Genomic DNA, 25,791 nt, shown 5'->3' with positions numbered 1-25,791 from the left:
TAGCTGGTACTAACAAAGAAAGGATTTTGGATGTTATATCCTTTAAACAGATGACTTCTAAGGACTCCACAGGTGGTCTCATCAAGAATCCTAGAACTGCATCCAAATTAAAAAAAATAACTTTCATATAAACAGGTTAGGGTGTCCTATTTTGAATTGTCAAATGGATGGATGTATGATATTTAGGGCAAAAGCCCAGGCACTGGGGCCAAGAAGGCCATTCAGCGCCGGAATTGTCAAATGACTTCTTGATTGTCCCTTTTGTTAGATATTTCAATGTTAGAAAGATGAAGCACAGAGGATAACAATGACTTTTAACTTATGATGTCATCCACAGGTAGTTTTCTTAGAATGTCAAAGAAACCAGTAAAAGGTAATATTTATTAGAGGGGTAAGGGAGCAGGAAATCCCTCATGACCAACATCAACTCTGGCAAAGGCCATTTTCTTGTTTGTTGAGCTATTTAGTTGACTCTCTCTTCATGAAGAGGTTTAAGTGACAGGCTTGAATAACCATCCAGCATGTAGGATATGGTTGAGAGTCTCCAGATGGTTAGCTGAAGCATAAGGAAGATTTGTGAATTCTGACCTATGTACGATTGCTTAGGCAGAGCTGGCATAGAAAATAGGGGAAAAAACTTATTTATCACCCATGACATTGAGCCTGGTAATCATTCTATTTCTGGACATAATGGGGTTCAGAGGGTTATTAATGCATTCTTGGAGGTCTGGAATCTGTTTAGAAATTGCTATGTATATATACATTATATATATATATATATATATATATATAAAATGAATGTCTTTTGCTATAATACCACAGTGTAATATGAATACAAGAAGGCCCTTAAAACACTATTTGAACGTTGCAACCATATATTTCGAGCACTTCCTTCTGTGCCCCTGTTCACTGGTAAAATATGGACAGATGAAATGATACAGGAGTATATATACAAAGCTTATGTAAGTGTGGCATTAAGTCTCCGATGGTATGCAGGTGACCGTTTCCCAAGAAGGAGGGGAAACAATTCCCTAGTGGTTTTTGGCCTCATTAACTCCACCAGACGAATCGCAAAACAGGAGTTAGGTTCCGGAACCTAACCTCGCGTAAATTCGGGGTATGACTGTATATGTGTATATATGTATATATAAAATATATATGTATATGTATTTATGTATATGTATATATATACGTATATATAAATAAAGATAAAATCCACGAAGGAAACAGAAACACTGGAGTGATACGAGGCCTTTCAACACTAGGTCCTTTACTTAGCAGATTGCTAAGTAAAGGACCTAGTGTCGAAAGGCCTCGCAGCACTCCAGTGTTTCTGTTTCTCTTCGGATTTTATCTTTATTTATATATTCATCACGTTCCATATTTTTGTGATTCAGTTATACATATGTATATATAAGTATATACTGTATATATGTATATACACACACATATATATATATATATATATATATATATATATATATATATATATATATATATATATATATATATATATATATATATATATATATATATATATATATATATATATAAAAATCAGTGAATGAGGCCATGCAAGTAAGGTAAGCCATTTCATTAAAGTAAACTGAAGAAAACATAAAAGATATAACAACATAATTAACAGCAGTGAAAACCTTTTATATCAAAACATACAAGCCACATGCAAGGCATGTACAACAAAATTTTGTACAAGGTCATAGTTTAAAAATACTTTTAACATGTACATAACCACAACATGCATCAAATGTGGTTTATAAGTTATCACAGAAATTATAGAGGAAAAAACATATTGTAAAGACAATGTAGAAAGCACAAACATATGATCACGATTCTTATACCATCCTGCGCTGTGTCTACCTTTACCTATAGGGTAGATGCAGGTAGCAGGGTAAATGTAGCAGTTGCAAGTTGTTAAAAGCACCTGTAATAATATCAATAAATCTCCTCTAACACATCAACTGCAGTACTGTACTACAAATTACAGTTATCTGATAAAATTTCATGAATGTGTGTATTGCGGGACCAGGTTATATTAAAGCTGTCAGCTTTTTACTGTTAAAATGCTTCCTAATGGGTACACCATTTGGTTGCTTAAAAATTCATAACCAAGTTTGAATATAAGAAGGTACTGAAGTTCATCTTTGAAAGGGAACTTATTTACCTAATCCCAGACCCAGGTCTACATGCATCTATTCTTTCCCTGACAGCTTTCTATTCTATTTGCAATTGATACCTATCCTGTATCATGTTATTCTGTACCATTATAATTTCTTATTTAGTGTACTCATACATCTTACTGTACAGTCCCTGGCTTAAGAAAATGCCTATCAATAATTTCATTCTTTTATAGAAAATAAATGTAACATGTGCTCTTAAATTAAAAAGAAAAACTTTTAGTATTTGGTTCTCATTTTGACAGATAGCAATTATAAAGGATACTTTTGTAACACCATATTTTTCAATAAAGAAAGACTTTTTCACTAAATACCTTTGCAAGTGCTCGCATAAGTGGTTCATTGTCCTGCATCCGGCCAGCAGTGTCAACAAGAACCACATCAAAATTATTTTTCCGTGCATGTTCAATGGCATGTCGAGCAATTTCAGCAGCATCTTTACCATAACCCTAGAAATAAGTAAAAAATATAAAATGAAACAGTTTTTTATACAGCTTTTCAACTATAAAACACAACTGATATGTCACCTACAGCAACGAAGAATGGTCTCTGATTTAGGAATACTTTTGGAATTTACAAACAAAAACCACTACTGTGATGAGATCTGTAGTTGTGGCCTGAGGTATGAGTGATAACCAGAAGATCCTTATATAAGGAAAAGGTTTAAATAATGCTTAGGAGAAGAAACAAAGAAAATAGCCAAAGTATCATTTGGATTTTGAATGCTTGTTATCATTATTCATCATTTACTGTGTATCTGGTGTACACAAGCTGATTGCCTGAAATGCAGTATTCAATTAGTGAAAATCTACTGAAAGGAAGATCTAACTTCAAATTATGCAGATATCTGGCCTTGATTAATCCTTTAATATGACAAAAAAAAGGCACCTAAACAGACATAATGATAGAGAAAACCCATGAAAATCTGATACTTTTCTACATTTATCAGGTAAAAGAAAAAATGCCTGATAAGAAACGTCATACTCCAGCTCAGCCAATTTCCACTTTTGAAATAATTTACCCTTTCTAAGTCAATAATGGTAGTGTGGGAGGGGCTACTATACTAGGAAACATGTGCTACTATACTAGGAAACATGTAAAAGGCACTTATAATTACAATACAATATAAATGATGCTCTCTCACTAATGCCACTGAGCATCTGAGTTGTGCGAGTTGTCACAGTATCAGGCAGTAAGCAGGCTCCATTGAAGACTGAGTAATGCTTTGACTTGAAAAAAGGGCAAAAGAGAGGTTGTCGAGTAAGAGAACTTGAAGGCAGAATGGGGGAAAACTCAGCAGTTGGAGAGGTTGGAAAGCAAGATTGGAAAAAGCTGATGAAGTCCAAGAGATATAGGTAACAATGAGAAATTGTACAGTAAGATATTTAGACCTGGCCTATGGGGAAAAGATTAACCAAGTTCAAGGGCCCTCTTGGCTATCTTCCCAAGAAAATAATGCTATCTGGATACTGGACTGCTCATTTACATTTTAAGGATGTTACTGAGTTGACAGCTATCCAAGTGGCTGACCATGAAATTTAAAGACATCATTCCTTCCATCTACTTCAGTACTGTGTTCATTGATAAGTTGCAGTGGTAACAATCATGATTGACAACTATGCAGGACTTGGTATATTTGCTCACTAAAATACGTTATTGTAAGGGACTGTTCACTGGACTGTAAACAAGAAATAGAGATGCTATAGAGCACTTATTTCTTTGTTTTTATGTTTTTTACATCTGCATAGAGTAAGCTATGTATTTGGCAAAATTAGGTCCAGGTTTGGGGATGGGGTTAGTAGCTCAATATCCAAGTTTTTCCAATATACAGTAAACCCCTGTATTTGCGGGGACTGCGTACTGCATCCCCCTGCGAATAGCTAAAATCCACGAATACTTAAAACCCCTCTAAAACACTTAGAACTGCCTATTTTGATAGTTTAAACACAAGAAAAACCCTCTAAAAATGCTTATACCTATTTTAATAGGTTTATCATAAAAAGTGCATTTAGTCATGAAAATTATATGAAAATACAGTACTGTAATTAGTTAATATTTCTCAGTGAAAAATACCGCAAATGGGCGAATTTTCCACGAATAATGGGTAGATATGTTCCACAGAGAAATCCGCGAATACGTGAGTCCGCGAATCGTGAGAATGCGAATATGGGGGGTTTACTGTACAACACCAATTAAGGTTATGATCAGTTGGATGAAAAAGGTGTTACCAAATATAAATGAACAGTTGCCTGGTATACTGCACAAATGTTGCCAAGCTTTAAGATGGAAGCCTTGGTTCAAAATGAAGGGGATCAGTTTATCATAAAAACATGAAAATTCAGAATAAAAATTTTTTTGGATACCTACTGTATTGTTAAAGACAGCTATATCTTTGTGCCAGCATGTGAGTTGGCATTAAAAAATAAAGAATATAGCTTAGATCTCTAGTTCAACTGTTCTCCACCAAGTGTGTCTTGAATGTTTTAGCTCTTGTCAGAATTCCTTGTGACTGCCCACCCAGTTAGTAAGAGGTTGAGCAGGTTCTACTGCAACAGTGGTTAAAGATAGTTAATTCCCACACTGAGAAGAGGATTAAGGCAGCTAGAAAAAATCTGCTCAAGCAAACAAGCTATAAGTTTCTTTCATGAAACCCAAATACTGTTCCTTCCCAGATAGTACTGCTACCAGGAAGTGGAAATCAAGAAAAATGTCAAATCTGATACAGAATGAAAGGACCCCTGTGCCTGGGTCCAGAAGCCCACTTCCCCCCCCCCAAAAAAAAAAAAAGTCCAAAAAAGAATTACTCCATAACATAAAGGTAAGCTCCTATACAAACATTTACCTTCACACTCCCTGCAAAGTCAAACCATGGAATTTCAGTGAGAAGAAATTTTATAATCACTCTTTGGCTCAGGAAACGACTTAACCCATTACAACTAGCAGACTAAGGGATTTACAATTCTCAAATTACATTTCCATCTTTGCGCCAAATAATATTCTTTATTTCTGAATGCCCACTCACCTGCCAGTGTGAAGGTAAGATTAATCCCAAATAAATTAGCTTCTAGTACAAATATATCTATTAATGAAAATCCATTTACAAACCTGTTCAAATAATTGAACCATTGAAGTGCCATTATGTTTCTCAGGTGGATGAAGAGCATTCAAATGATGCATGTGTGTTCTCAACTGTTCTACAGCTCCAGCTCGGAAGGTGTCACATGCAGCGATGAGGACACGGTAGTTATTTTCAATGAGCCAGAAAGTAATCTGAGAAAGAGAAATGGAGGAATATTCTAGCAAGCTTTAACGATAATATTACTTGACATATTTCTACAGCTTCAATGAAATGAATAATATAAAATACACAGATAGTGTAATCTTACCTTGGCTAAATTGGTACTTTTTCCAACACCATTTACACCACAGAAGACCATGGTATACACCCTACCATTGGCTTTAGCTTCAACAACATCACGTAAGACATCGATACGACGTTTTGGAGTTAGAAGCTGAACTAAAGCCTCAGTCAAAGTACTGCGGACTGTTGCTGTGACACCATCAAAAGTACCAATGACCTATGACAGAGATACAGACTATTAGAACAGGCTTAGTTTCACACTATTTACAGCAAGAGAAAATCTAAATACTTGAAATTCTTTACACAGAAAAGTAAAAGGGAATTTTAATTTTACACAATTACTGTACACTATTTTTTTATTATAAATAAAAATATTGAACATTCAAATTTTTTCAACATACCAAATATAATCTCATCATTTTCTTGATGGTACTGTATATATACAGATAGTCGTCGACTTACGACCGACCGACTTTACGACAATATAATAATATATAATAATATTTAATTTTATATTTTGCTAAAATACGTCGGCCTAGCAAACAATACTTTTTCCGCTACCGCAGCATACACATATCCGAGAGATGCTCAGCTTTTGGCAGCATTCAGTGTGTTTGTGTCGTTCAAAATGGTAAAAGATTCATATTTTTGTAATGTATTTTGTATTTCTATTTTTTGCAAATAAATCAAATGTAATAACAAATTACCGTATTTGATGGCTTATAAGATGCATGTCTGCACAGGACGCACCCCAATTTCAGCAGGACATTGAGGGAAAAAAAATAAGGTTTTCTAGCCTATGCTCATATGATTTTGGTGAGTAAAAACTGTAGTATTAGGTTATCATATGCATATTGTTTCTTACCAACAGAATCAACAAAAACATTAATAAAGAAGTTATTTACCATATTTATATTTATCAAAATATGTATTATACAATCAGCCATTTACTACGATCGAATGTTTCGTCTACTGCTGAAAGCTACCTCATAGGTTTACCAATAGATTTCAACACATTCATTTGTAAACATTGTTTCTTACCGGAAGAATCAACAAAAACATTAATAAAGATGTTACCTATGGTAATATATGTTATATATATCCATTATATATTATAAAAGTATGCAATCAAGGGGTAAAATCCAATAAATAAAAATGTTTCCTATGTAACGGCTCAAGTCTCGTGAGCAACTGAACAAAGCCATGTTATTATTCTTAAAAGAGATTGCTAGTATGAGTTACGAAGTATCAACTCAACGAAGCATTGTTATTATGCCTAAAGAGAATGGTATGCCTTCATCGAAAGAGAAAAAAAATGTTAGCAGGAATTGCCAACTACCAACTGAACAAGCCTTGTTATCCGTAAAGCTCTCAAGATAATCATCAATAGGTGGCAGCACGTACTGTAGTCTGTAAATGTGGAATCATGTTGTTAGACGACGATAATGATATTAACACATTTTAATGAAAATATCGATAACAACAACGTAGATATTGATTATAATACTAGCAGTAGTAATTGCAGTGATGGTAAGTGTGATAATGATAGATAATTATAATAAACTTTGTTCTTTAATAGGTTATGAGGATAATACCGAATGTTAGGCTAGGCTACAACATCTATGTGACGATTCGTGTATAATTTCGGCTAAAATTCTTAAATTTTGAGCCTACATTATGTACATAGGACACAGGGGGATTTTTTAGGCCATTTTTTTTTTGTTAAAAAAGTGCGTCTTATATGCCGTCAAATACGGTATGTATTTAATTCAAACCTATAAATAAATAAACAGGTTTTGACATAGGAAAAACCTATTTTTGGTAGTTGCTGTTGAGTCCTCAAAGGAGTTACCCCCCATGGTGTGCCAGTGCTCCCATGGTGACTAGACTAGTATCAAAGAAATATTTTTCTAGCCTGGTATTGTAGCCGGGTATTGTGTCGTAATGAAAACACTATGACACGTGATAGAGTATAATGGACTCAAAGATAAGAGGGCATTTTCCCTTATCTTCAGCGAAGCTGAACCCAGTTTTTCCTACGTCAAAACTGCAAGAAGTGACTATTGCGCATGCGCGTCTGCCATCTTGTTTTACGACCGGGCAGGCAAAAAGACCATCTCCATTACTCTCTGCTGGTCAATGTAGGATTATCCCTTGCCCAAATCCCATGTCTTTTGTCAGGGAAGTGGGAGGGTTTTGAGGACTCAACAGCGACTACTAAAAATAGGTTTTTCCTACGTCAAAACCTGTTTTTTTATAGCGTAGTCGCTGTCTCATCCTCAAAGGAGCTTTACCAAAGAAATTGACAGGTGACAAAAGGCTTAAGCTCTTAAAATTTAAATTCCAAACAACCCAAAGAAAAAACATTTATGGTCCAAGGTCAAGCCACAAGTTTCAAGCCCCATTCCTTATTCCAAAAAACCTTTTGGGGTTTTGGAAACAAGAAATGAGAAAACTAAACAAGAACTTGCACTTTTAGGGTGAAGTTCTGTAGTGACTTACCTAAGTATGCTGGGTGTGGCTGCAGTCTTTTCGTATCTTTCCCAGCAATAGTCAGCATACTCACCCGTCAGGAAGACCCCTGGTTTTCTGCTGTAGAGCCTATGGGGTCAGGACTAACCATTCCACCTACTGACATGCAGTGCAGACGAATTTGTTCGAGCTCATGGCAGTAATGTTTTAAGAATACTGTCTCTGATGCCCACCCTGTACTTTCAGAGACTTCTTCAAAGGAGGCATTTCTGAAGAAGGCCAATGATGTACTTACTTTCCTTATGTCATGTGACCTGGGAAAGGAGTGTGGGTTTGCTTTTTTGATTAGGGACACTAAAATTATTCTTAGCCCTTGTAGAGAGAGTGGTTATTCGTGCTAAGGTGTAGGAAAATCGGACCTTCTGGGATGTTTGCCGTGACCTCTAGGTAACCCTTAAGTAAATTAAGTTTCCTTATAAGAATAGGAGATTTCATTTAGAGTCCCCGTCGAAGAGAGCCCAGTTCACTAATACGGGCCCCTGAAGCTAATGCAATTAGGAAGATCGCCTTTTGTAGTTTTGAGAGTTGCGGTTGTATTGGATCCACTGAACTGAGGAGTAGATAGAAGTCCAAGTACCTTGTTCAGGGACCAAGTAATTGGGAGTCTTTCGGGAGCAGGTCTTTGTAGAGCAAAAGACCGTAGAAGGGAAGTTACGACTTCTATGCTGGAGTCAATCCCGAATCCATTAAGCAAGGGTTCTGATAATGCTGTCTTGTATGACATGATTGTTGTAACCGCAAGGCGTTTGTCTTCAAAAAGATATATCATAAAATTTAAAAGTGTTTCTATAGAAATTTCAACTGGGCTCTCAGTATGGATATAATCTAACCATATCTTCCATACGGACTGGTATTGTCGGATAGATGACGTCCGTAACTTTTGCACTAGGTACCTAGCAATGTTGGGTGAGTAGTTTTCACGGTAGATAATGTTTAAAAAATCCACATGTGAAGGTCTCGGCTCAGAAAGGAGGATGCGTAAATAATTTTCCCTCCTACTTTCTGGGATAGTACAGCGGACGACAGTGGAATTGATCTTTTCGCCCGCTGTTGAAGTGATAGGAACCAATGTCTGTTTGGCCAATTTGGGGCTATTAAGTAAGCTGTTCCTTTGAAGGTTAGGAGTTTGCTCAAAACCTTCGAAATCTGGGACAATAGCGGAAAAAGATATATCGTCTTCCAATTGTTCCAGTCTTGTAGGAAGGCATCTCTTGCTATTGCTTGATTGTCCAAGTTCAGAGATAGATATACTGGAAGTTTGTGGTTCTCGTATGTGGCGAACAGGTCCACTTCCGGTTGTGGAAGCATGTTGGCTATTGTTTGGAAAGAGTGGTTGTCCAACATCCACTCCGTTGAGGCTGTCGTTTTCCTTGATAGAGAGTCTGCTATTACATTGAGAGACCCTGTGAGGTGAATTGCAGACAGGTGCCACTTCTTTACTTGTGCCATCCGAAGAATGGCAAGCATTACCATGTTGAGAGGAGGTGAACGTGATCCCGATCTCTTGATGCAGGACACTGCAGTCGTGTTGTCTAGGACCAACAGAATGTGTGTCTCTTCTGGAGGTTTGAGTTTTTTGAGAGACAAAAACGCAGCCATCAGTTCCAGGAAATTGATATGACATTTCCTCAGAGACACTGACCACCTCCCTGCCACCTAACGATCCTCCCAATGTCCTCCCCAACCTGTCAATGAGGCATCTGTGTGTATTGTCACTCTTACAGATGGAGGAGTCAGGGTGACCTGTTTCGCCAGAGATTCCTTCCTGGTCCAAGGCCGAAGTATCTCCCCGACTTTTTGATTCTTTTGGTGAGATCTGTCTCGCAGCTTTTGTCTTGCGTGTGACAGCCAAAATTTGTTCACGTTTTTCAATTGCAATCTGAGCATTGGATCTATTATGGATGCAAATTGCAGTAGACCCATCATGCGTTCTAATTGCCGTCTTGAAACTCTGGGCTGGTCTAGGAACCTTTTGAGGTCTTTCCTTATCCTGCTCTGAGTTTTGATGGGGAGAGACAACAGGCCCTGAAGAGTATCCCAACACAGTCCCAACCACTGAAAACGTCTGCTGGGTGTGAGACGGGATTTTTCCCAATTTATTAGGAAACCTTTTGACTGGAGTCTGGTGATCACTGCTCTTAAGTTTTTTAGGCATTCTTTTCTTGTGGCCCCCCCAGATTAACCAGTCATCTAGGTAAGATATTAGTTTTATTCTTTCCTTCCTGAGTTCCTGTACGACTACCGTTGCTAGTTTTGTAAAAATTCTTGGGGCAATGTTTAGTCCAAAGGGCATGACTTTGAACCTGTAAGTCTCTTTCCCTATCTGGAACCCTAGGAAGGGGCGAAAGGGAGCGGCAATAGGGACGTGCCAGTATGCATCTTTCAGATCTATAGAAACTGTCCAACTCCTTTTTGGAATGACTGAACGTACTTGGGCAACGGTAGTCATCCGAAACTTTTGGCAAAGAATGTGCTTGTTCAATGTTGATAGGTTGAGGATCACTCTTTTTTCGGAGGAATCCTTTTTGGGAACGCTGAAGAGACGTGCCTGGTGGTGAATATACGTATGTTTCTCTATGGCACCTTTTAATAGGGCCTTCTGCACGTAATCTTCTAGAGAGGGGTTTGATGCTTGAAAGAACCCCTTTAAAGGAGGGGGAGGGTGGGACCATTTCCACCCCAGTCCGTTGAGAACAATGCTGTGTCCCCAAGGAGAAGACTTCCATTCTTTGTGGTGTCTTTGGAGTCGACCCCCGACCAAACAATTCCTATTGATATCCTCCTCTTCCTCTACCTTTTCCTTTGATGGGCATTCCAGGCGTTGCTTTTCCTTTTCCTTTGTATGATGGTTTTTGGACCTTATGAAAAGGATGTCCTTGCTTATGTGGCTGTTGCTGTACTTTTGAAGGAGTTTGTCCTTTCTGGCTACTTACCTGTTTGTGAGGAAAAGATTTGGAGGTGATTACAGGCTTATATGATTTTTTTATCAAAACGAGCCTTTTTTGAGCTGGGTAAAGGGAAATTCCGGGTTTTTTGCTTCCCAATTTCTCCTTTTCCCAGAAGAGCATACAAAGTACAATTTTGTTGTCGTGCTTGTTCCTTGACTTGTGTTACCACAGCATCCTCAAACAGGTCCCTACAGAAGGGATTAGACTGTAATAAGGCCATTACATTAGGAAGTGACTTGTTGGAGCCCTCCAATGTTTCCATTCGCGCTTTTAAGCGCCAGTCTAAAAAGTCGTAGAGTGCTTCCCATAGGGTTCTCATGAGACTTTTAGCCACAGCAGCAAAATATGTCCTGGTGTCCTCTGGAAGCCTTTTGGTGGCAGCTTCTAGCAAGGTGGAAGAGGTCAAGATACTGAGGAGAGAGTCCTAGCACGGAATTCTGATGAAGCTGTCTCATCTGAGATTCTTCTCATAGGAGTCCCAAATTGTTGAGTAGCAACATCCAAGGGGAGCTTTTTCCTTTCGAAAGGGAGCTGAAGTGTTGCCCACTCCTTGGTGGAATTTTTCGAAACCGGGAGGACTGTGACAAATGGTTTTAGTTCTGCCATCACATGATTAATTATTTTAAAAGTGAAGGGACAGAAGGCTGGAGGTACTTGGTGAGCTAATTGAGTTTTATTCATGATGGGAGTATAGATCCACCTACCGTTGATCTGGTAAAGGGCATCATCAACAGCTTTTAATGCTGTGTTACCACATAAGAGAACTGTTTCCTTTTGAGGTTTCTCCATGTCCGGTAACGGTGGAATCAGGCGCCACTCCGTATTAGGGAATGCTGCCTTGTCTCTAAACTCCACATGAACAACTTCAATCATGGTTTTTCTCTCGTTAATGAGATACTTACCATCAGGAGAGAAAATGCACATTGAAGCGTCTCGCCAAGGATTGTTAGGATCATCAATAGGGGAGAATGTTGGAGCCCCTGTTGTTTCCACTCTCCCTTTTCGATTGCAGGATGAAGTACTTTTACACTTTGGAGTGTACATCACTGACTTTATTTCTTTAATTTCCTGTTCGGAATCATGCAAAATGCCCATTATGTACTGCCGTTCTGTGGCAAGGGCATCTTTGATGTTGCTCATAATTTCCTTATGGAACTGGTCAAATACTGCAAACTGTGTATCCCTTTTGGGGGAGCTTGCATTCTGACTGAGCATCTGCAGCCGAAGTGTGACTGCCTGTAGCCCAGGGAGTAGAAGTCCTGGGTGAGTTACTATATCCCTCTGAATATGTAGTAATTTCACTTGGGGTTAACTGAATCCTTGTATCCCTTTTGGGGGAAGGATCCTGATCAGCTTCTGAAATATGCATGGGGGATTGAATTCCTTCTGGAAAGTTTCTGCCCCAATAAGCTGAAGGTAGTGTCCCTGGTCCTTCTGGGTTCAGCAAGGACATTTCGGTAGCAATATCAATTTCATCTAAGTGATGATCACCTCCAAGAGGAACTTCCTCCATTTTCTCCGCAGGGTTTGCCTGGGAGGTCCTGGGGACTGATGTTATTGGGTTTTGGCCCGAATATGGATCCCCTGAGAACGGGTTAAGTATACGCTGCCGAAGATCTGCCGGAAAGATATAAAATACGTGTAGCCGATTGGCAATGCAAATGGCAGATAAGAAAATGTAAACAGACCAGACAGATGGTTTGAATGCCTACAATAAAAATGTTAAATACAGTAATAAAAGTAAGTATTAATCAAGGAGTTCAAGCATGATAAGATTTCATATGTTAAACGTAATAATAGGTACTATACATGCACATTTTTGGGATAATATAAAATGTATATGTAGGCTAGTCATACTTAGGACATAATATATGATGGATAATATACGGTAGGTACAGAATACATGTACATATGTGGTTGATCAACTTATGACGAGATTGACTTACGACCGCTCTGTCAGAACCTAATGCCGTCGTAAGTCGACGACTACCTGTAACACTTTATCATAAAAACGTCGTTTTTCCTATGTCAAAACATGTTCTATTGCCAAACTCAAATGGGTATCTGGAATAAAGAATACAGCTGATAACCTGTGACCTCACCTTGGATCAAAAATTCCTTAAACACTATTGCTATGAGAGTGGTGGTCGTGCCGAGATATTGCCTTAGTTTTACCAGACCACTGAGCTGATTAACAGCTCTCCTAGGGCTGGCCCGAAGGATTAGACTTATTTAACGTGGCTAAGAACCAATTAGATAAGTCATCTTGGCACCACAAAGAATAATACATATGTAGGATCAAGTTGTTTCCTGTTCTTTATTGCCAAACCATAATGGGTATCCATAATAAAGAAAATGGTTAATAACATGTGGTTATACTTCTCACCAAAAATTTATATGGGCTGCTGGGATTTATTTATTAAGAGTGTAGCCATTTCATCACCTATTTTTGGTAGCCGCTGTGAGTCCTCAAACCCACCCACTTTCTCCTGATGACAAGGCATAGGACTAGGGTGAACATTTATACTGCACAGACCTGGCATTTAATGAGGAAGATAGACAACATATGCACTAATGTCCCACACTTTGAAGATACTGGAAAGGATGACAGATGGCAGACTAAGGGAAGAAGTAGAAATACGTAAAGAGCAGATGGGATTTATGAAGGGAAGAGAAACAACAGATGGTATATTTTGTCTGAGACAACTAATGGAGAAATTCGGGAAAAAACAAAGGGACCTACATATGGTATTCATTGACCTTGAAAAGGCTTACGACCAAGTCCCCAGACAAGAGGTATGGAGGAGCCTGAGGGAGAGGATGGTGCCAGGGAAGTGCGTGCGATTGATACAGGAGATGTACGGAATGTATTTACCAGAGTGAGGAGCAGTGTTGGGGAGACGGAGGGTTTTGAGGTGAGAGTAGGATTACACCAGGGGTCGGCTCTTAGCCCATTTATTTTTAACATAGTGATGGACGTTATCATAGAGGAAGTAAGGGAGGCAGTACCGTGGAACATATTGTATCTGGATGATATTGTCCTGTGTGCAGAGAGCAGGGAAGATCTGGAAATGAAACTGGCAAGATGGAGACAAGTACTGGAGGACAGAGGAATGAGAATAAGTAGATCTAAGACAGAATATATGTGTATCACCAATGATGGTGGTGATAGGGAAAGTATTCAGCTTGGGGGAGAACCAATAAAGAGAGTTGAAAATTTCAAGTATTTGGGATCCTTTGTTAATACTGGAGGACGTATGGAAGAAGAAGTAAAACATCGGGTACAGGCAGGCTGGAACAACTAGAGAGTGGCCTCCGGAGTTCTTTGTGACAAAAGAGTACCGCTGAGGTTAAAAGGAAAATTTCATAAGACGGTGGTAAGAACAGCAATGATGTATGGCATGGAAACAGCAAGCTTGAGAAAGACAGAGGAGAAGATGGATGTGGTAGAAATGAGAATGCTTAGGTGGATGGCTGAGGTGACGAGAGAGGATAGGATCAGAAATTATTACATTAGGGGGTCTACTAAAGTGGTGAAAATATCAAGGAAAGTGCAGGAGGGGAGGCTGAGATGGTATGGACACCTGTTGAGGAGAGATGAGGACCACGTTGGTAGACATACTATGGGGATGGAGGTCCAGGGAAGAAGAAGAAGAGGGAGACCAAGAAAGAGATGGAAGGACTGTGTAAGGGGAGACCTGCGTGAGAAGGGAACTGATGAAGCAGAAGCACACGATAGAAATAGATGGAAATGGCTCATCCGAAACGACGACCCCATATAAAAATGGGAACAAGCTGGGAAGAAGAAGAAGATAGACAACATATGCACTGTTGTCACATCCCTGCAAGTAGGATGAAGGAAAAACTGAGGCAGTCGTTGTGGACAGGATATAGAGCCCTCTTGTCCCAAGTCTTTTATATTCTATCCTGTGCCAACAAACACTGTTCTGGCCAAGACCAACCATAAGAGAATTCTTTGAGATTGGTTGGTCTGTCTTATGGAGCCCCTGGGGGGTCCATGAGAGTGAAACTCCTTTAAGGTCTCACAGCGGCCACCAAAAATAGGTTTTCCTATGTCAAAACTCATTTTTTAAACCATTGCTTTGAACCTTAATAACAAGAAAACAATGGCTGAGCTCAAAACATTTTAAGAAATTAAGTTCTTAAAACACAATAAAAATAGGCAAAAGCAATCCATGCTCTATACTCTTTCTAAGAACCTGAATACTTCCAAAGAAAAACAAAACCTATGTAACAATCCCTAAGTTCTGTGTCAAAATAATGACATCATTTTACATGTACTCTATATAGGTACAGTGAACCCCCCGTATTCGTGGGGGATGCGTCCCACAACCCCCCCCACAAATAGCTAAAATCCGCGAATACTTAAAACCCCTCTAAAAACACATAGAACTGCACATTTTGATAGTTTAAACACAGAAAAACCCTGTAAAAATGCATATACCTGAGTATTTTAATAGTTTTATAACAAAAAGTGCATTTATTCATGAAAATTATATGAAAATACAGTAATTAGTGAATATTTCTCAGTGAAAAATACCGCAAATGGGCGAATTTTCTGCAAATAATGGCTAGATATGTTCCAGAGAAACCTGCGAATGTGTGAGTCCGCGAATCATGAGAACGCGAATACGGGGGGTTTACTGTACTTTCTTAAATGACATAACATACCTTGCCTTCAAGTTTCTGGCCAACAGACTGGCACAATTTGATGGAAATTTCAGCAGCAACATTCTTACCAATAAGGTGGTCTTTCATCTTCTCCAACACAGGAGCTATATCCGCCTCAGTAAGAGTTTTACCTCCAACCAAACTCTTAAACATAGAAAACATACCACCTGCAAAGAATAATTTGTAAATCAGAAACACTTTTGAAACAAAATTAAGAACTCCAGTTACACACCTACCACCTAGAAGGTGAATAAATACAAGACCTGTCATACTCCTGTTTTATGCACTCACAAAAATGAAGTCTTTCTGACACACTAAGTCCTTATAAATACATGTTTACTTGTGTACTTTGTTAAAGATGCATTTACGAAAATATTTTTACTCTAGTTTTTAAAATGAAAGCATTATCTTTAAAAAGATATACTGTAACAAATATTAATATTAAATCCACTTATCAATGAATGTTTTTATATAACAGATACACAACTATCAGTGTGTGTGTGTGTGTGTGTGTGTGTGTGTGTGTGTGTGTGTGTGTGTGTGTGTGTGTGTGTGTGTGTGTGTGTGTGTGTGTGTGTGTGTGTGTGTGTGTGTGTGTGTGTGTGTGTGAGAGAGAGAGAGAGAGAGAGAGAGAGAGAGAGAGAGAGAGAGAGAGAGAGAAAAGACAGCAATCTCATACTTTGAGTAACTTTAATATTCTCACCTGATGATTTTTTGCCTGAAGACTCTTTTTCAGAAGGAATATCCATGTCCCTCAGGTTTCCAGACAGTGTACCAATCTGTGTATTATAAAATAAAACTTTATCATTACTGAATTAAGTCTGCATCATCACAAGCCCATTACAATGACATGGCTAACTTCCAGCAATGCATGAAATTTCAAATGCTTTGTTCAAAATTAAGAAAAAAAAAAAAGCAGGAGTCGGGTAGCTCCACTTGCTGCATGCACACAGGACTCTATGGTACCAAGTAATTAACTGAATCATTCTTTGTGGATCTGCCAACTGGCCAATAGCTCCCAATAGATTCCAACACTTTTAGAACTATCCAGGATTACTGTACTCTGTCATTTTCTTTTCATTTTATTCAAGTCTAATCTTATAATGTTTATAGCAATATGTAATAATGATATCAATGTTTTCAAAGCAAATCTTACTCAGTTTCATGAATGCTATCAACAAGTTTCCTTTATCTGACTATAGGTACAGGCAGTCCCTGGTTATCGGCAGCCTCGGTTACCGGCGATCTGGTTTTACGGCGCTTGTCTAGTGACGACGATAACCACATTTTCGTCACTGATAACTGGTTATCGGCGCTGATCGCCTCTTATCGGCGGCGCTGATCACCGGTTATCGGCGCCGCTAACCAGGGATCAGTGCTATTATCGCCGATTTTCGGTTGTCGTCACGTCGGGAATGGAACCCCGCCGATAACTGGGGACTGCCTGTAGTTACAGAAGTTTCTGCAATTACTATTCTTACACTCATTTGCATACCAATACTTAGTTCTACATGGCATTCGATGTTCTTTCATTGTTATGTACAGTTTTTACAATTACTACTACTTTATAATGCAACTGCCAGTGTCTTAACTGGGAATACATGGTTAGTTTGCTGGTTACCAACTGTGCTTTCAAGACATTTTTTAAAAAGGATTATCATACCATAATATTTGTTGACATATAAGATTCTCCCAAATTTGGTGAACATATTCTGGAAAAAATAAAAAATGCCCATTTTCCATAACTTTCATAATCCTTCCCATGATAGGTTATTTTGAGGCTTCTTACTTATCAGTACTTTAACCCTTATGGGATGGGTTAAATATACTTCAAGCACACACCCAGACTGGGCAAACTTTAAGGTTGGTCAATTTAAGCAAAAAAACACATCAATGGAAAGAGGAAGATATGTGGGGCCTTATATACAAGGCACTCGTAAAAATATGTTAATTTTACAAAGTTATGCATGTTTTTTCTAATAATTTATTTTCTATTTTGTAAAATTATAATTACAGCTCACATAGTATCATAACAGATAAGAACTGAAATCAGTAACAAATTTTGAGTATATTTGTTGTAAAATAATTACGAGATTTACTGAGAAGGGGAGATGCAGTAACTTTCTGTGAGGTATACATGTTTTTTCTACTATTTCTTTGCACTTTTCTTTGCAAAATTACTATTACACTTGACATACTATCATAAAAGATAAGAACCAACAGCAATCCTTGGGTATATTTATGAGCGAATACATAAAAAGACATCCTGGAGCTGCAGAGGCAGTACATTCGCCTCTGAAATCTCAAGGCATACTGATCGATGTCTCTCCCGTGCTGAGCTATTACAGTTTCCATAAGTCATTTATGGACCACTGAAGCGCTATGAACATCTTTCCACTAAATTCACCCAAACCGAATAGCATATAATATTAATACTCATATGAGTTATCCCGTCCATCACTCAAAACCTGTTATAGATACTCATATTATGCTTCTCGTCCATTGCTGTAAGGGTGAAGAAATAGTAAAACCTGTCTTTTTGACATGTTAGAGGACTGGCCCTCTTCTCATCTTCCCTGTCTCTCTGTGTTAGCATTCATATCTGATACTGTACTTTACTTTTAAACCTATCCAAGATATACAACAGTATTATTATTATCTATATGATTCAGCATACAGAAAATTTATCCTATCAATCTCAAAATTCATCATAAATACTTTAACTAACACAATCACACACACATCTGTCTCACTAACCAATAAAGTTTCTTTTCCCTTCTCCCACAAATATATATCACTAATATACCACACCTTTATTGTTCTATATTTCATATGGTACAGTATATGATAATATCATCATTAAAACTGTGGAAACAAATACTGTATCAATCTTTCACTGATCTGGGATGCGATCAAAGGAATACAGGAATCATTAGAGAGTCGTACAGCAAGCCACCAAACTCCTTTGAAAGACATATCTATTGTTTCCTTTCTGCCCAGCAACATGAGAGAAGTGGGGTTGCAACATGAGGTCGAGGTAACCATAAACATTCCCCCAGTGGAAAACGCCCTCTCTCCAACAGATGAAGCTCCCACATCACTGTACACCTATCGAAGGGGACCGATGGACTCCCAACCTCCCCTCCCTTCCTAGTACCTCCGGTGGAAGATAGCTCCTCAGTTAAGATTACCAGCCCTCGTGAGTCTTCAGACCCTTTCTCTCTCCCAAAACTGGCCCCTGGTGGATGATGATGATAATGATCATGATGGGATAGGCAGATGGCAGGCACAAGCCAGTAGGAAAAAGAGAAGAGCTTCTCGCTTACCCGCTGGACTGGACCCCAACAAGCGTGAATCACCTCACCCAAAACCTGAGAAGGGATGTCATGTTGTGATTCACAGTTTGCATTCATCAGTGAAGCTAGACGCCATAGTAGGGAGAGTCGAGTTTCTAACGGGCTCCAACCCCCTTATCTCCCACGATCTCCCATGCAAAATTATACATAAAGTAGCTTATAGGATTACCTGCCTATTTCACCACCTTGATGTTCTTAAAGGCAAGAATTTTGGTCCTAATATAGAAGTTTCAAGGGATTAGGTTCCTCCCCCACCCCTGCGAACTTTCTGACACTCAATGCCTGGGTATGGGTGCAGGACCACAGTCTACCACAAGTGCCAGCCAACCTCCCACCACCAGCGACTGCCCACCCCAACTGGCCAACCCCTCATCCACCCAAGAGATCAATTCATTCATTTCTCAACATCGTGAGTAGCCATGGATACACTAGATATAATTTCATGGAATATTTTTGGCCTCAAGCGGAACATTCCTCTCCTAAACATGTTCTGCACAGACTTCAAAGGCATCATTGCATTGTACAAAACACTCCTTTGGCCACATGACCTTGACATCTGCGATTCAATGCATGAAGACTTCAGAGCTTTCTCCACATCACTGATGCAAGTTACATATAGCATCATAGCTGATTGCCTGAAAGAGGGCCTTTCTTTCCTGTGGCACAAATCTTTAGACAGCATAGTGAATGTGACGCCCTACAGGAGTGATAGATTACTGGGTCTTCAAGTGACAGTAGGAGACTTTAAGATCTTAATAATAAAGGCAGTTCCCGGTTATCGGCGATCCGGTTTTATGGGGCTTGTCTAGTGACGAAAATCAGCAATTTACGGTGCTGAAAATCGCCAATCTCTGCTTATCAGGGCTGATAATTGGGTAATGGTGCCTTTAAATGCCCAACAGAGGCACCTATAACCAAAAATTGGCGATTTCCAGTGTTTTTCGTGCCAAAAATCGCCAATTTTCTGTTATTGTCACGCCATCAGAACAGAACCCCCGCCAATGACCGGGGACTGCCTGTAATGTTTATATGCCCAGGGAAAATAACAATTCTTTTGATCAATACTGCATGACCTAGGTGAGTTACACAGCACTATCCACGATTCTACTGCTGATCATATTTGTATATCTGGGGACCTTGACTCTCATCCCACAAAATCAATTCTATAACGAACTTACTGGCTTCTATCAAAATCATGCTCTCCAAATTAGCAATGTAATACTCCCCCCCCCCCTCTTCTACACTACCTATGTACGGAACAGAACTGACACAATTACAGCCTCCTGGCTGGACCACTGCATCACATCACACCATGAATCGATTGTGACCTGCAAAATTCACTACAGTCTTGCAACAGGCCATGATCACATCCCCTTATGGGTGCCATTCAATAGCCCATCCCTCCCTACCATGAACCCCCTGACTGGTCGCCTACCTGTGGTGAACTGGGGCTTTAAAAACCACCAGAAAACCAGATCCTTTAGGGTGGCCACAGAAAATAGGTTGCAGTAAACAGCTCAACCAACAGACATCTTATTTTGCACTAACCCAAAATGTAGAACTGACCACCATAGGAGAGATCTTAAAAGAATTCTATTCTAATATAATATCCGCTATGCTTTCCTCCAACAGGGATACCTTTAGACTTCATCAAGGCAATGCTTGTAACATACCTGGCTGAAATGACTTGGCTAAAGATCTGTATACACAGTCATGAGAAATGTTTTTACTGTGGAGGCAAAATGGTAGCCTGAGGGAAGGACACTTTGCACTGGTAATGAAATAGGAGAGAGCGCAGTTCAAACTTGTTCTTAAGCACTGCAGACTAAATGAAAAGCAACAAAGAGCAGATGCAATGTCTAAAAAATTAGAATCTGGCCATTACCCTCGTCTTTGGAATGACATTCAATTCCTAAATCCCAAAACTACGAAGCTATCACAGAGAGTAGGAGAGGCAGTCAGCAACGAGGATATTGCTAGAATGTGGGGCGTTCACTTCAGCGCTATGCTGAATTGCATAAATGATCAAGACTCCTTACTGATAACATTCGATTCCATTTCACTGATCGTATTACACCAGGTAACATCAGCAATGCCATAAACAACTTACCCAATAATAAATCACCCAGGTGTGATGGTCGTCCTGCAGAAGCTTTCAAATTCTGCCACCCAACAATCTGCATTTTGCTAGCTGCCCTATTCAATGCATCCGACAAAATAGTTTTAGTGCAAAAATCAGCTCTCTAGCTGTCACAGTTTCATCATTATTACAAAACAAGCACTAATTTTTTTCTTTTGCCATTATCTCAAAACTTACTTTTTTCAAAAATAAATGCTTCAATCTCCAAGACAATTCAACCAAATTCAATGAAACTTTTACAGTGTGTAGTAAACTATATATCTATAACTACAAGTAAGGAAAATTATTATTGAGTTCAATCTTTTTTGTCATATTTTCTAAGTTTCAAATTTTTTTTTTCAACTGCAAATTTTATAAACTTAGAAGTCAAATTTATTTCCTTACTTGTATTTTTTCAGTATTAGTTGTATTATAAGTGGCAAAATTTAAAGCAAATCCCTTCAGTAATAAGGTAGCAACAAGCATTTACTTTATAATGAGGCCTTGTGGCATCAGCGGTCCCCCTTAAACCTTGAAGACCAAGAGAAAATTAATTGTATTAAGTCCAAAACAGGAAAACAGTATAGGAAAATTCCAGTCATATTTCTTGTAAAGGTTTGTCATTAACTGATTCGTTTGATGTTTCTGAGCACAAAAATCATCTCTACTTGTCCAAGAAAATTCTTGCTGGATTTCCTCAAAGTATCCATTAGCCGACTGCAGGGTTTACCTTACACAAAAGGATTCACACATTAACTGAAAATTATAGGTGAATTTCCTTAAAAAACTTCTCCTCAATGGTGCCTACAAAAAAGAATTTAACATGTCAAGGAAAATTCTGGCCAATATTCTTTAAGTGATACTTATTAACTGATGGGTTTTGGAACTAAAAAAAAAAAAAAAAAGGCAAAATTTTTAATGCAACAAGTAAAAAAAAGAAAATAATAAAAAAGGGAAAAAGGAAACTTAAGGTTCTCCCTCCAAGTACAGTTCTTCTGGGCCCAGGGTCTTTTCTTCTGAAGGGCAGGCTCCAACTCCTGCAACTCCCCAACTCCAATTGGATGTATGCTTCTTCCTCGGCGAATGGTTTTACTTCGCAGGGTGTCCTCCCTCCCCACTGATCTTGTCTGATCTCTCCCCATGGGGGAAGGGAGGGATCCCTCTACCAACGTTGCTCCTGTAAGTTGTAATCTACTACAGTGGAGCACCCTACCAAAGGAAAGAAAGGCAGGGGAGTGGTTAAAACTAAGAGTGGCGTTGAGATAAAAGTGAAAGATCTCCCTCGGCTTTCCTTCCACTAGCGAGGAAGTACTCTCTCTCTCCTCTCCTTCCCCAACTCTCAGGTGTTAAAGACTCTCTCTCTCTCTCTCTCTTTCTCTCTGGGACTTGGCTGGGAGGAAGGGGGAGAGAGAGAGGGAGGGATGGGGATCTATAAGGGGCCTTGACTGCTCTACCTACCCCCCTCAACTTCAAAATCAGGGGATGTGGTGGGAAAACTGATGTGGGTTGCCATATTGGAGTCTTGAACCTTCACAAAGGATATCTAGCCACCCTCCATCACGACACTGGAAAGCATGGAAAAGGGCTAAGAGTCAATTCCCTATAAGGACTGCCCTTCTATGGCCTCTCTTCCCGTAGAGGCCATCAGGATGAGCCAACCCACACATTCAGCAAACAAGCACTCTTGTCCGTAATACGACATTACACAGAATGCAGGTCTACAGGAATAAGGGACAGGAGACATACACTTACTGCAGTGTCTATCTCTGCCTGACTACCACCTAAAACCAGGTTTAAGGTTCTCTTCCCTCACTGCCAAAACATACACTGGGAAGGGAGGAGGGGGGAAGACACATACATGGGTACCTAGCAGTACCTTGAGAGGGAACAAAGAGGTGCTTGACATGATTCTCAAAACTAAAATAACTAGGGGGGCCTCAAAGGTATCGTAAAATATTTGTCCTTCGGGCAGACACAGTAGCCCACACTCTAAAAAGCAAAGGGAAATCAACACTGATACACACAGAAGAGGACGCCATGTGATTCATGCCCCTCAGCACAGGTATGCACTTACTTTTTCTTAAGAAAAAAGAGGGGGGGGGGCAAAAGTGATGTACAAAAAGGACTGCACACCATGTTAATGTCAAGGGAGAAACACTTGTGGGGCTACAACCAGAGGCTAAATGCATGAAGGGCACACAAACCCTACAGACACAAAAACAAAACACAGTGAAAGCGAGAGACGATCCAGTGAGCAAGCACAAGCAGATGTGGCTGCTAGCACAATGGACGGGTCAGGGCTAACCCCAGGTCGCAGATGACTGTCAGCCTAACCATTAGTGTTTTGTTTTTAAAGATTAATTGGTGATAGCCGAAGCATGCTACGCGCGAATACTCCATATATGAAAGCATAGGTTTGTACTCATCATGTCGGAACAACTTATTTTTTGTGGGATCATTTTCAGAATGTAGGTGTTTGAATACAAGGTATTTATTTGCACTTGGGGAAAGTTTTTATAAGCAAGAGCAGGTGGCCTCTGTACCACTGTAATGCAGCATTTTCAATATAACTTATCTGCATTTAGTATCATATATCTTTTTTTTTTCCTTAAAAAACAAACAAAAGTTATTTGCTTTAACCCTCTTCAAATATGGTTTTCAAAATTATGCAACAGATCAGGTTTGGACCAATTTTTCTATGATCTCCATTGGGTTCGGGTGAATATATTGTCTGTTTTCAAGATTATAATCTTTAGTTTGCCATTATTTCCATTACTTTAAATATACAACTTGTTAGAGATATGGGTCTACAGTATGATGAAATACATGATCTTTGCCATGTTTTGTTACTGATATAAAGATGACATACTCCCATCCTTTGCCTCAGCAAAGGTAGAGATGTTTGATTCCTTTAAAATTGACACTACCTTGACTCTGAGTTGAGCTATTACAGGAAGAGAAAACTAAAAATCTTCCAGCTGTAAAACATTGGCATTTTTTTCAGTTTAGATTCTCATACTGAAGTAAGCATCAAAATATTTCTCACTGGCCATACATTACAGTAATATCACATTCCAAGTTTTTTTCAAGCATATCTGATAACGCATATTGATTATGAACTCTGGCCATTACATATTAAGGCTTGTCTGGGTGGTCTTGCATTTGATCCATAATTTTCAAAATTTTGTGTGTTTAATGATTATTCTACTATGATCAGACATTGCAAGTTCGCATTACCAGCATGGGTGAACTGGTGAAGAAGGAATTTGGAAAATATTTCCGCGGTAAATTGTGTGATGTATAAGGATCAGGATTTGCCCAATAAGCAAGCTTATACAGCTGACTGGTGAAATTCAAATTTTTATCCTTACTGAAACTGGTATACACTGTACTGTATTACCATATGTCCTATTTGCCATCAAATATGAACACACATAATGGCTTCATCCTTTCATGATTTCCTGTACAACTCTAATCAGTATATGATAGTGACCACTAAACACAGAAAATTCATGAGAAAATTTATGTGCACATATTTACCTGCGACTGGTCAGGAAGAAAATCAGGACGAAAAGAGGATATCCCAGAATTAGAAGAAGGACCTTTTGATGAGTAATCTAGACTCTTTGAATCTTTCCCATCAAGATCCCAGACAGTTGCTTCCTTTCCCTGAAAAATAAGATATCATCTATCATACAGGTTAACAGATATTTAAAGGCAGAGCAAGAGAGAAGTATGGATCAACACAGATGGAAAAAAGAATATCACATAAATAAACTCATGACATTATTATTTACTGGTATCATAATATCACCAACAAGGAGTAAATTTCCGTAATAGAATTTATTATTTGGATACTAACCTACTATTAAAGATAGCTTATATCTCTACGCCAATAGGTAAGTCAGCATTCAAACAACAATAGAACGAGATCACTTGGCTGACCTATTTGACTGTCTAGTACACCTATCTTCCACCAGGTGTGTTTTGAATATTTCAGCTCTAGTCAGAATTCTCCTTTTCAGCCGACTAAGTCGACCCCTCTGAACCTCCCCACAACAGTAGTCAAGTATCAAAATAATAAATTTCATGATAACTTTCATTATTTGGAATGAATCTTACCTACTGTTACAGACAGCTGATTTCACATTTAGAATAGGATTGTGGGTGGTACTGCTAGACAAAATCCACTCAGCCAATCAAGCTAAGGGTTTCTTGCATGAAACCCAAAATATTCTTACCTGACCTGGAATCCTTTCTGGATCTTACAGCCACCATAAAAGTTGGATTCCATTCAAGGAGTAATGCTCTCATGTGTTTGCAGTAAAAAGCAGTCTTGCAAAGAAAACCACTTCAATTCAGCAAGGATGAAAAAGAAGCAGTGTGAAGGCACTGATCATTAGACAGATCAAATTGGGCATGATGCAATACCAAGGAAAGCATTGATCTATAACCTCAAAAAGCAAGCAGCTAAAAACTAACTATATATAGCAGGGAGAACTTTCTGAAATATGTGTAGATATTTCCTCCTAACTATACCATCACGTAGGAAAGGAAAAGTACCATACATTTTCAGTTTTGGTGCATT

General features: G+C 38.9%; 1 protein-coding gene across 2 annotated transcripts in view; it reads right to left on the bottom strand.

Annotated features, from left to right (window-relative positions):
• SrpRalpha (signal recognition particle receptor alpha) overlaps nt 1-25,791 on the bottom strand; it is a 71,033-nt gene that overhangs the window by 13,222 nt on the left and 32,020 nt on the right. For both annotated transcript variants that reach the window (XM_067122686.1, XM_067122687.1), the window contains 6 exons: nt 24,744-24,872; nt 16,432-16,507; nt 15,729-15,895; nt 5,582-5,773; nt 5,301-5,465; nt 2,510-2,644 (listed from right to left, as the gene is read on the bottom strand). In XM_067122686.1, the coding sequence (XP_066978787.1) occupies nt 2,510-2,644; nt 5,301-5,465; nt 5,582-5,773; nt 15,729-15,895; nt 16,432-16,507; nt 24,744-24,872 (864 nt within the window). The remainder of the gene's footprint in view (nt 1-2,509; nt 2,645-5,300; nt 5,466-5,581; nt 5,774-15,728; nt 15,896-16,431; nt 16,508-24,743; nt 24,873-25,791) is intronic.

This window comes from Macrobrachium rosenbergii, chromosome 20 (assembly GCF_040412425.1).
Source record: "Macrobrachium rosenbergii isolate ZJJX-2024 chromosome 20, ASM4041242v1, whole genome shotgun sequence".
Lineage (NCBI taxonomy): Eukaryota > Metazoa > Arthropoda > Malacostraca > Decapoda > Palaemonidae > Macrobrachium > Macrobrachium rosenbergii.
Note: the sequence above shows the minus strand (reverse complement) of the source record. Positions and strands in the feature narration are given on the sequence as shown.